At 45.6% G+C, this 12,626-nt stretch overlaps 1 protein-coding gene across 2 annotated transcripts in view; it reads right to left on the reverse strand.

Annotated features, from left to right (window-relative positions):
- The window catches only part of SEMA5B (semaphorin 5B), a 295,097-nt gene that overhangs the window by 237,702 nt on the left and 44,769 nt on the right, over positions 1–12,626 (reverse strand). For both annotated transcript variants that reach the window (XM_082262187.1, XM_082262188.1), the window contains exon 3: positions 4,286–4,331. In XM_082262187.1, the coding sequence (XP_082118313.1) occupies positions 4,286–4,331 (46 nt within the window). The remainder of the gene's footprint in view (positions 1–4,285; positions 4,332–12,626) is intronic.

The raw sequence follows: 12,626 nt of genomic DNA on the forward strand, positions 1-12,626 counted from the left end.
TCCAATCCAATCAAATCCATGGGAGTTAAAGCAATTTTCACCCCAACACTTCATATTCCTGATATGTGGCTGCTGTGCCATGTACTTGTATGAGAAAGTCACCTGTTCTCCTTGTATTGCTTCCTTTATGTGAAATCCCTGATGTTCCTGCGAATCCCCTTGCTTTCCTATTAAAAACTGACCACACAGCGTGGTCAGTTCTCTGGCTATGCTGGGAACGGAGTATGCTCTCCTCCAATGATCAGACCTGTCCTGACACCCTCCTCTGCACAGCCATTCACCTGGAAGCTCTGCTGCTGCTTCTCCCCCTCAGCTCCTATGCAGCTGAGAACAGAGGGAATGTGAGCACTTATAAAAAAAAAAAAAAGAGGAAAAACTTTATTCCCAATGTATATTTGAATCTATACAAAAATGTTTTGCATTTAATTTCTATTTTAAACTGAATGGATTGTTTTACAAGGTGATCATTTACAATCACTTTAATAAGCTGGAAGATCTGAAGCCAGGCCAAAGATTTTCTCAGACATCATTGGTTTATCCCAGAACATCCTACCAAGTTCTGATGTTTACAATGTGATTGAGATTGGTTGAGTAGGACCAAAGACGTTCTATGCTGGGTAGAAGCAGTAGAAGAAGGATGAACATTTAGAGACAGTCAGATGCTGAGAGGAAAAGGAGATTCATTAAAGAGGGGCAGCACAGGAGAAGACCTTAAGGTTGTTGGATGACCAGGGGATCCTCCCCAGGGGCAGACTGGCAACTTTGGGCCCAAGGGGCAAGTACAAACCAGAGGCCCATGGTACAGCGACTTGGCCTCCTCCCACTCTCCTTCTTCCCGTCCTCCTCCTGACCCCCCCCCCCCCCATTTCAGGCTGAAGCCCTGCTCCAGGTACTGTCTACTCACCAGCTGAATCTGGGTTCCCAACCTGGCCAGCAGGGGGCGGTTGGGGGGAGCTGGGACAGCTCAGTTGGGACTGGCCAGGGGAGGAGAGTCAGGGGGGCATGGAACCAGACTCTGCTCAGACAGTTTAAACCATCTAAAGTCCTGAGCTCTCTGCTGGTCTTCAACTGCACTCATTAGGTCAGTGACAGGGATTTTTTACTTATCTTCACCAGGAATCCTTTAGGCATGTCTGTGGCAGAAGCTGTGCAGCCTTTTTAGAGGACATCAGAGCGGCCCAGGGGGCAATTTCCCCCTTGCCTCCTGGCCCAGTCCTCCCCTGATCCGCCCTACCCTGTAAAGCTGCTAAAACTCCTGGAACGTCCTCAGTATCTGACAACTGGAAACATGCAGTACTCCGATCCTATCTTCTTCCCTATAGCAGAGGGTTTCTCAGGATCCACAAACAAGGAGATGTCAACAAAGTGGGACATTGATGTTTGCAATGACAAATTCTGTCACTCACTATCACACACGATGCTCCAATTAGGAGAAGGTTTATGACTATTAAGGCTTTTGGGACCACCTTTAGAAAGTGAACGGATTAGGAAGAGATCCAAGATTATGATTTGGGGTGGAAGCTGGGTGATTCCACAATAAAACTACTGACTAAATCAGGGGTGACGGTGACATGGTGACTCACCAAAAGCTGCAGGCAGGATGGAATTTTTTTTTTCAATGGGAGAACTATCTCCTGTAAGGACAGATGGGAGGCAGAACAGATCCATGAAGGGTAGATGGCGCCAGAGATGAGATAGAGGAGATCAGGCAGGAAATATAAATAAATCAGAGCAAACAAGGACAAAGCGTTCAGACACAATGTAAAGAGAACCTGTCCGTAATACCCCACTAAGAACTGGTACTTGGGCCCCTAAACTCTGAAGTGTGCAGAGTTTGGAAATACTGACACCACTACAACCCACCATCATCCCAGAACATTCTATGGGGCGACGTATCAGGCTTTGGGGAAGTTTTTCTATTTTGCATTTTTTTCCTTGAATTTCCATACTTACAGTATATTTTTTTTGGTCGCTGAAAAACATAAATGGATAGAGGGACAGGCAGACTGATTTAACATGGATGAATGGCTGGATGGAGGGACCAATCAAAAAAAAAGAGGGATGGATGGTTAGACTGATCGAAGGAAGAGGGGGTGGATGGATGAACGGAATGATTAAAGGAGGACGGATAGAAATGTGGATGAACTGATTAAAGATGAACGGGTGAAATGATTGAAGAAGAGGGATGGATAGATGGAAGTTTGGATGGACTGATTAAAGATAGTTTGATTGATGAACTGATCAAAGGAAGAGGGATGATGGATGAATGGCTGGATAGATGGATCAATCGGGAAAAAAAGGAATAGATAGATGCTTGGTTGGATTTATGTTGGAAATGATTGATGGTGGAAGGATACTTGTATGGAATGATTGAAGGAAGAGGGATGGACTGATCAATGGAGGATTGATGGATATGTGGATGGGCTGATTGAAGAAGGATAGGTAGTTTGATTGAAGGAAGAGGAATGGTGATCGAAGAAAGAGGTCTGATAGATAGATAGATAGATAGATAGATAGATAGATAGATAGATAGATAGATAGATAGATAGATAGATAGATAGATAGATAGATAGACTGGACAGATGATTGGATGGACAGACAGACAGATGAATTGAACAAAGGAAGTTGGATATGTGGATGGACTTATCGGAGATGGATGGATGGAATGATTTAAGGAAGAGGGATGGGTGGACGAATGGATATTGGATAGACAGATGGACTGATTGAAAGAAGGGGGATGTATTCTTGGGTGGATGGTTGGACTGATCTATGGAGGAAGGATAGATGGATATGTGTATGGAGTGATCGAAGAAGGATAGATGGACTGACTGAAGGACGGACGGACTGACTGAAGATGGACGGGTTGCTTGATTAAAGAGGGAGGGAGGGATGAATGGTCTGGCTGATGATGGATGATTGGATTGAATGGATCAACAGATGGACTAATCAAAGGAGGATGGCTATGTGGAGGGACTGATCAAAGAAGGATGGATGGATGGAATGATTGAGGAAGAGGGATGGGTGGATGGAGAGACAGACTGATGGTGGATGGATGGATGCTTGGATGGACTGATTAAAGACAGTTAGATTGATGAACTGATCAAAGGAAGAGGGATGATGGATAATTGGCTGGATAGATGGATCAATCGGGGGAAAAAAAGAATAGATAAATGCTTGCTTGGATTTATGTTGGAAATGATTGATGGTGGAAGGATACTTGCATGGAATGATTGAAGGAAGAGGGATGGACTGATCAAAGGAGGATGGATGGATATGTGGATGGGCTGATTGAAGAAGGATAGGTAGAATGATTGAAAGTAGAGGAATGGTCGAAGAAAGAGGGCTGATGGATAGATAGATAGATAGATAGATAGATAGATAGATAGATAGATAGATAGATAGATAGATAGATAGATAGATAGATAGATAGATAGATAGATAGATAGATAGACTGGACAGATGATTGGATGGATGGGATGATCGATGGATGTATCGACGGACAGACAGATGAATTGAACAAAGGAAGTTGGATTTATGGATGGACCTATCAGAGATGGATGGAATGATTTAAGGAAGAGGGATGGATGGACGAATGGATATTGATAGACAGATGGACTGATTGAAAGAAGGAGGATGTATTCTTGGGTGGATGGTTGGACTGATCTATGGGAAGGAAGGATAGATGGATACTTGTATGGCGTGATCGAAGAAGGATAGATGGACTGATCGAAGAATCGAAGAAGGATGGATAGATATGTGGATGGACTGACTGAAGATGGATGGATTGCTTGATTAAAGTAAGAGGGAGGGATGGATGGATGGTCTGGCTGATGATGGATAGATGCATGATTGGATTGAATGAATCAACAGATGGACTGATCAAAGGAGGATGGCTATGTGGATGGACTGATCAAAGTTGGATGAATGGAATGATTTAAGGGATGGGTAGATGGAGAGACAGACAAATGAAGGTGGATGGATGGATGCTTGGATGGACTGATTAAAGGAAGACGAGGTATGGAGGGATGGATGGACAGAAGGAGAAATAATGGATGAATGGATAGGCAGAATGCCAGATAAATGAATAGATGGAAGGAGAAGGATGGATTTCTGATACACAGCAATGGGACAGACAGTCACATGGTCAAAGCTCATGCAAAACCCATCTAATCACCGGCATTAACCAGAGACAAACATTTACAAATCACTTTATTTTCAGAAACACTTTTCCTGCAGCTGAAGACAAAGTTCACACAGCGGAGCGGCCAGGTGAGTGAGGACTTACCTGTATGAGGGAGACATTGAAGAGACTGAGCCTGAAGAGGTAGTTCCTGCAACAGAGAAAACATACCAAGTGTTAGAGAGCCGAGAAATCATCACTCCAAACACAACCTTACATCACACATACAGAGGAGTATTATGGGATAGCTCAGAGATTTGCTGTTATTTGCAAAGCCATCCCCTACTGATGGAACCAGATGTTCTTCCAGCAAGTCAGTCAGAGTTCAGCTGATTTACTGCTGGAATGTGAGAGATAACATCATGCTGAGTCAGAGTTTCTGCTGCTAAACCCATGGGCATAAACAAGGAGCCAGTCACTGTGCCTGAGCGGGCTACATGCAGACCCTTGGGGAAAGGGAGGTAATATCCGGGTTTGTAAAGACATTTGGTTCTCCAAGTGGATTTATATGCTTTGTGGCTATTGAGGAATATATTTAAATAGAGTCTTTTGGAAAGGGGATTGGTCCCCGCAGTGTCTTTGGAATAGAGATTTGTCCTCGGAGTGGTCTTGAAATGGGGGTCAGTCCCCGGAGTGGCCCTGGAATGGGGATTGGTCACCAGATTTGCCTTGGGATGGGGATTGGTCCTCAGAGTGGCCTTGGAATGGGGATTTGTCCTTGGAGTGGCCTTGGGATGGGAATTGGTCCTCAGAGTGGCCTTGGTATGGGGATTTGTTCTCTGGAGTGGCCTTGTGATGGGGATGTATCCCCAGGGGGGCCTTGGAATGGGGATTGGTCCCTGGAGTGGCTTGGAATGGGGATTGGTCCCTGGAGTGGCCTTGGAATGGGGATTGGTCCCTGGAGTGGCCTTGGAATGGGGATTGGTCCCTGGAGTGGCCTTGGGATTGGGATTTGTCTCCAGAGTGGTCTTGGAATGGGAATTGGTCCTCGGAGTGGCCTTGAAAAGGAGATTTGTCCTCAGAATTGCCTTCAAATGGAGATTCGTACTTGGAGTGGCCTTGGAATGGGGACACGTGCCAAGAGTGGCCTTGGAATGAGGATTTGTCCCCAGAGTGGCCTTCGAATGGGATATTCTCCTCAGAGTGACCTTGTAATGGGGTTTAGTCCCCGGAGTGGCCTTGTAATGGGGATTAGTCCCCAGAGTGGCCTTGGAATGGGATTTGTCTCCAGCCGAGGCCTTGGAATGGAGATTTCTCTTCGGAGTGGCCCTGGAATGGGGATTTGTTCTCTGGAGTGGCCTTGGGATGGGGATTTGTCCCCAGAGTGGTCTTGGAATAGGGATTGGTCCCTGGAGTGGCTTTGGAATGGGGATTGGTCACTGGATTTGCCTTAGAAACCTGGTCACCATTTGCCTTGGGATGGGGATTGGTCCTTGCAGTGGCCTTGGGATGGGAATTGGTCCTCAGAGTGGCCTTGGTATGGGGATTTGTTTTCTGGAGTGGCCTTGGGATAGGGATGTATCCCCAGAGTGGCCTTGGAATGGGGATTTGTCTCCAGCCGAGGCCTTGGAATGGAGATTTCTCTTCGGAGGGGCCCTGGAATGGGGATTTGTCCTCGGAGTGGCCTTGGAATGGGGATTGGTCCCCGGTGTCCTAACCACGTAGCGAAATCCCGCAGAAATTGTTCATGAGATCTTGAAGTAAAAAATAATTTTAATTTTCCTCCGGAACTCTCAGAGCTCAGATCAGACTCCATATTTTATCCTGAGACGGGAACAGCTGTGTGTGAGCTGTAGGTACACATTAACACTGCGATGTGAATTTTGAACACCGCAACGTCGCTGATTGTGTATTCTACATCTGTCAGCGTCTCCTGAACAGAAAAGTAAAAACAGACAGAAAACAACCCAAACACCGCGAAATCCAACCGCCAACTCGCTGAGCTGGAGAGAGCTCAGCACAGCGTTGCGATGACACATCTGTTCATTTATTATTAAATCTGACCTCTGGCCTCCCCCTTCAGTCGTGCACGGTTGTATCGACTCTTCTCCTGGACTGAATCAGCTGCCTCTGATTTCACTGCACACTGTGAGCTTCCCACAAGGTGCATTAGAAGCTGCAGCAAGTCAGATAGAGCCCCCCCCCCCCCATTTTCCTGGCTGTAGTATTTCCAGCATCATCTAGTCATTTTCCTCATTGGATTTTGGTTCCTTAATTCATGGAGGCTAATTTTAACATGTGGATGTTTCCTATGTAAATATAGCCTCCCTAGGACACCCACTTCTCCAGACTGATACCCACCCAGGAACTATTTCCTCCTGGGTTCCACTATCAAACTGACACTATTAAACTGAAGGGCTATTCTCCATCCTGGGGGCCACTATCCTAATGACACCAATGAAATGAGGAGTTATTCCATCCTGGGGGCCATTTTTCCACTGACACCAGTGAATTGAGGGACTATTTCCCCCCTGGGGGCCACTATCCTACTGACACCAGTGAACTGAGGGCCTATCCCACCTGGGGGCCACAATCCCACTGAACTGAGAGGTTATTCTGTTCTGGGGGCCACTCTCTCATTGACACCAGTAAAGTGAGGGGCTATTCCTCCTGGGCAGGGCTGTCTTAATGCATGGGCATTTCTGGCATTATGTCCTAGGCAGCATCCCATAAACTATTTTGCCCTCCTGATCCCAGTATTGTGCCCTCCTGACTCCCCTGTACTGTGCCCTTCTGCCTTAACCCCCCCCCCCCCCCCTCGTACTGTGCTCTTTGTGTTGATTAGTCTTTGATTTATGGCATGTTTTCTTATTGTTTAAAATTGATTTTACTGAAAGTACTAATAAATATATGTTTAATTCTATCAACTATTTATACCTTAATTCTTAGGTGTAGGTGTGTAAATTGGGGCAGGCTGGTAGGGGCCCCAGTGCATTACTTTACAATTAAGATGGCCTTGCCCCTTGGGGTCACTATTCCACAGAAACCAATGAAAAGTGGGGTTATTCTGACCTGGGGGCTACAATCCCATAGACACAACTGATATGAGGGTTTTTTTTCCCCTGGGGGCCACTATTCCACTGACACCAATGAATTGACGGGCTATTCCCCCCCTGGAGGCCACTATCCCACTGACAGCAATGCATTGGGGTCTTTTCCCTCATAGGGGCCACTATACCATTGACATCAATGAACTGGGGGCCATTATCCTCCTGACACCAATAAATTAGGGGCTCTTTCCCCCTGGGAGCCATTATCCCACTGACACCAATGAGTTGAGTGGCTCTTCCCCCCCTGGGGGCCATTATGCCACTGACACCAATGAAAATGAGGGGCTATTATGTCCTGGGGGCCACTATCGCACTGAAACCAATTAAATTAGGGACTCTTCCTCCCTGAGGGTCACTATCCCACTAACAATGAATTGAGGGGTTATTCCAAGATTGGGGCCACTATCCCCAGTGAATATCATTCCATCCTGAGGGCCATTATCCCACTGACACCAACAACTGATATAAGGGTCCCCCCCCCCCCGGGTGCCACTATCCCACTGACACCAATGAATTGAGGGGCTATTTTCCCCCTGGAGGCAGCAATGCACTAGGGGCTCTTCCCTCATAGGGGCCACTATTCCACTGAAATAAGTGAACTGGGGGCCATTATCCTACTGACACCAATAAATTAAGGGGCTCTTCCCCTCTGGCAGCCATTATTCCAATAAAACCAATGAGTTGAGTGGCTCTCCCCCCCCCCCCCCCGGGGGCCATTATCCCACTAACACCAATGAATTGAGGGGCTATTACGTCCTGGGGGCCACTATTCCACTAAAACCAATGAATTGATGGACTCTTCCCCCCCTGGGGACCACTATCCCACTGACACCAATGAATTGAGGGGGTTATTCCAAGATTGGGACCACTATCCCCAGTAAATTGAGGGTTAATTCCATCCTGAGGGCCACTATCCCACTGACACCAGTGATATGGTCTCCCTTGGGGCCACAATCTCAAATCCCCTTAACAATATATCGTTCCGGTCCAGCAGTGGATGTTTTGCTTTTACCAAAAATAAAGCTTTAAAAAACAGTAACTAATTTTCATCCTTTTTTAATCAATTTTAGATCCACATTTTACAATCTGATACATTTATTGTAGAGTAGAAAAATTTTAAAGTTGTGGAAGGTTCTGGAAGAATGTGCCAGGCCCTGTCCTCTCTAAGGTTGAGCCCCTCAGGTCCTGAATACCGGGAATACAGGGAATCTGAGGACGCGCCTACAGATACGAGGGATACCTCGCCGAACTATGGCGACATGGCCCGTCTCTGACATCAGTAAACCAAGAATGGGGCGAATCTCCAATTCCCTCCTGACCTCCGCCAGCCTCATCGGAAGGAGGCGCTGTGTCATGGAGATGAGGCTGTTTGCCGTGCGGCAGATCATTCGTAAAGACGCGACGTTTAGCGGGATGTATAATAAAGCCGGAACAAGCCCCTCGGGATGATGAATATTTTACAGAGCAATTTGAGTGCTGTGATCTCCGGCGTCCTGTCTCGGCGGGAGGCGCTGCCTTTAATCAGATGTCTTTACATGACTGGCTGTGAACTCGCCGTGGAGCAACGCGGGATGGTGAGACCGCCGAGAGCGAAAAAACGAGATGAACCCAGCGGTGAATCATCAGACTGTTCTGCCGGTGAGAGGAGAGCGCGGGAGTGAAGAAATATTCATATTCTGATCGCACAGAGATACTTTGTTAGGCTGAATTAACACCTGGGCATCGTGTTTTTTCGGGCGCTTGTATGCGCGTTTTTGTACAGCGGTTCTAAAGCGTTTTGAGCTTTGGCATTTTTTTTTTATTAGTCAATAGAGAAAAATATGATCGGTTTCATACTTGTATGTTATTCAGCTTTTGTATCCGCTTTTTATTTATTTATTTTTTTATTGTATTATTTTTTTAAGGGGTAGGGGTTAAAGGTTATGGTTAGGGGCTGGGCGTAGGGGGTCAATATTAGCAGTTAGGATTAGGGTTACGAGTCATTAGGGGGTTAGGATTAGGGTTAAAGTTAGGGTTAGGATTAGGAGTTAATATTAAGGTTAGGGGTCAATACTGGGGTTAGGGGTCAATATTAGGGTTAGAGGTTAATATTAGAGTCAATATTAGAACTAGGGGTCAATACAGGGGTTAGGATTAGGGGTTATTAGGGTTAGGATTAGGGGTCAATATTAGGGTTAGGGGTTACTATTAGGGCTCGGAGTTAATATTAGTGTTAGGGGTCAATATTGGGGTTAGGGGTCAATATTAGGGTTAGGATTTGGGGTTAATTTTAGGGTTAGTGGTTATTGTTCGAGTCAATATTAGGGCTGGGGGTCAATATTAGAGTTAGGATTAGGGGTTATTAGTATTAGGGGTTAATATTGGGGTTGGGGGTCAATATTAGGGGTAAATTTTAGGGTTAGGAGTCAATATTAGGATTAGAATTAGGGGTTATTAGGGTCAGTGGGGTCAACATAAGGGTTAGGGGGCAATATTAAGGTTAGGATTAGGGGTTAATATTAGTGTTAAGATTAGGAGTTATTATTGGGGTTAGGGGTCAATATTAGGGTTAGGCTAAAGAATAGGAGTTAATGTTAGCGATTAGGGGTTATTAGGGTTAGGGGTTAATATTAGGATTAGGAGTACATGCTAGGGTTAGAATTAGGGGTTTTTAGGGTTAGGGGTTATGATTTTGTAATTTATTATTTCTTATAGTGTTTATGTATTTTATTTATTTTTAATCATTTTTTTTTATTTAATTACTGCATTCGAGCAGAAAAGTGCTCAAAATCATGCCAGAAAACATGCCCAAATCAAGTGTTTCCATGCATTTTTATGGAACAAAAAACACTTAAAAAAGCACCAATCTGCTCGATTCGAGTTACAAAAAGAAGCTCCAGAACTTTTTGCTTTTGCTTTAGGTTTAGAGAATAGATTTTTTCCTCCAGCTCCAAAACGCTGAGGTGTAAATGGGGCCTTACATTTGGTTTGTAAGATTCCAATCTTCTTATCATTCTGTTTGGTTATTGCAGCATGTGTGCTGGAGCGCTCCATCAATGCCAATATAGAGAAGCTTGGGAGACTGAGGTCAGAGGACTGGTAAAGTGGACCTGTCATTAGATATATTTATTTATGTTAAGAACAGCATGCTAAGGAATGTGGCAGTTATTTACTGACCACGCTTTCATCGCTTTCCTCTCCAGAAGGATGGCGCCACCTTTGTTCTGGCATCATCTGGGGTCACTATCTTCTTAGACTGGGATGCCGGCTAAGAGATGACACATTCATGTAAATCCTGGTGAAACGCCCCCACGGCACCAGTAGCCAGAGGTAGATGACCAGTGATCGGTCCTTCTACTGTATACACGACCAGTGATCGGTACTTCTATACACGACCAGTGATCGGTACTTCTTCACACGACCAGTGATCAGTACTTCTATACACGACCAGTGATCGGTACTTCTATACACGACCAGTGATCGGTACTTCTATACACGACCAGTGATCGGTACTTCTATACACGACCAGTGATCGGTACTTCTATACACGACCAGTGATCGGTACTTCTATACACGACCAGTGATCGGTACGTCTCTACACGACCAGTGATCGGTACTTCTCTACACGACCAGTGATCGGTACTTCTATACACGACCAGTGATCGGTACTTCTCTACACGACCAGTGATCGGTACTTCTATACACGACCAGTGATCGGTACTTCTATACACGACCAGTGATCGGTACTTCTATACACGACCAGTGAGCGGTACTTCTATACATGACCAGTGAGTGGTACTTCTACACAGGACCAGTGATAAGTACTTCTATACACGGCCAGTAAGCGGTACTTCTATACACAACCAGTGATCGGTGCTTCTATACATGACCAGAGAGCAGTACCGCTATACACGACCAGAGAGCAGTACTTCTATACAGGACCAGTGATCGGTACTTCTATACACGACCAGTGATCGGTACTTCTATACACGACCAGTGATCGGTACTTCTATACACGACCAGTGATCGGTACTTCTATACACGACCAGTGATCGGTACGTCTCTACACGACCAGTGATCGGTACTTCTCTACACGACCAGTGATCGGTACTTCTCTACACGACCAGTGATCGGTACTTCTCTACACGACCAGTGATCGGTACTTCTATACACGACCAGTGATCGGTACTTCTATACACGACCAGTGATCGGTACTTCTATACACGACCAGTGAGGGGTACTTCTATACACGACCAGTGAGGGGTACTTCTATACATGACCAGTGAGTGGTACTTCTACACAGGACCAGTGATAAGTACTTCTATATACGGCCAGTAAGCGGTACTTCTATACACAACCAGTGATCGGTGCTTCTATACATGACCAGAGAGCAGTACCGCTATACACGACCAGAGAGCAGTACTTCTATACAGGACCAGTGATCGGTACTTCTATACACGACCAGTGATCGGTACTTCTATACACGACCAGTGATCGGTACTTCTATACACGACCAGTGATCGGTACTTCTATACACGACCAGTGATCGGTACTTCTATACACGACCAGTGATCGGTACTTCTATACACGACCAGTGATCGGTACTTCTATACACGACCAGTGATCGGTACTTCTATACACGACCAGTGATCGGTACTTCTATACACGACCAGTGATCAGTACTTCTATACACAACCAGTGATCAGTACTTCTATACACGACCAGTGATCAGTACTTCTATACACAACCAGTGATCGGTGCTTCTATACATGACCAGAGAGCAGTACCTCTATACACGACCAGTGATCGGTACTTCTATAGACGACCAGTGATCGGTACTTCTATACACGACCACTGATCAGTACTTCTATACACGACCAGTGATCAGTACTTCTATACACGACCAGTGATCAGTACTTCTATACACTACCAGTGATCTGTGCTTCCATACATGACCAGAGAGCAGTACTTCTATACACGACCAGTGATCGGTACTTCTATGCAGTACCAGGGATCAGTACTTCTATACATGACCAATGAGCGGTACTTCTATACAGGACCAGTGAGCCATACTTCTATACACGACCAGTAAGTGGTACTTCTATACATGACCAGTGATCAGTACTTTTATACATGGCCAGTGAGCGGTATTTCCATACATGACCAGTGATCTGTCCTTCTATACATGACCAGTGAGCGGTACTCCTATACAAAACTAGTGATCGGTACTTGTATACAAGACAATTGATTGGTACTTCTATACACGACAAGTGAGCGGTACTCCTATACACGACCAGTGATCGGTACTTCTATACATGACAGGTGATCGGTACTGCTATACACGACCAGTGATCGGTACTGCTATACACGACCAGTGATCGGTACTGCTATACACGACCAGTGATCGGTACTTCTAT

Source organism: Pelophylax lessonae, assembly GCF_965119305.1.
Source record: "Pelophylax lessonae genome assembly, chromosome: 6".
Taxonomy (NCBI): domain Eukaryota; kingdom Metazoa; phylum Chordata; class Amphibia; order Anura; family Ranidae; genus Pelophylax; species Pelophylax lessonae.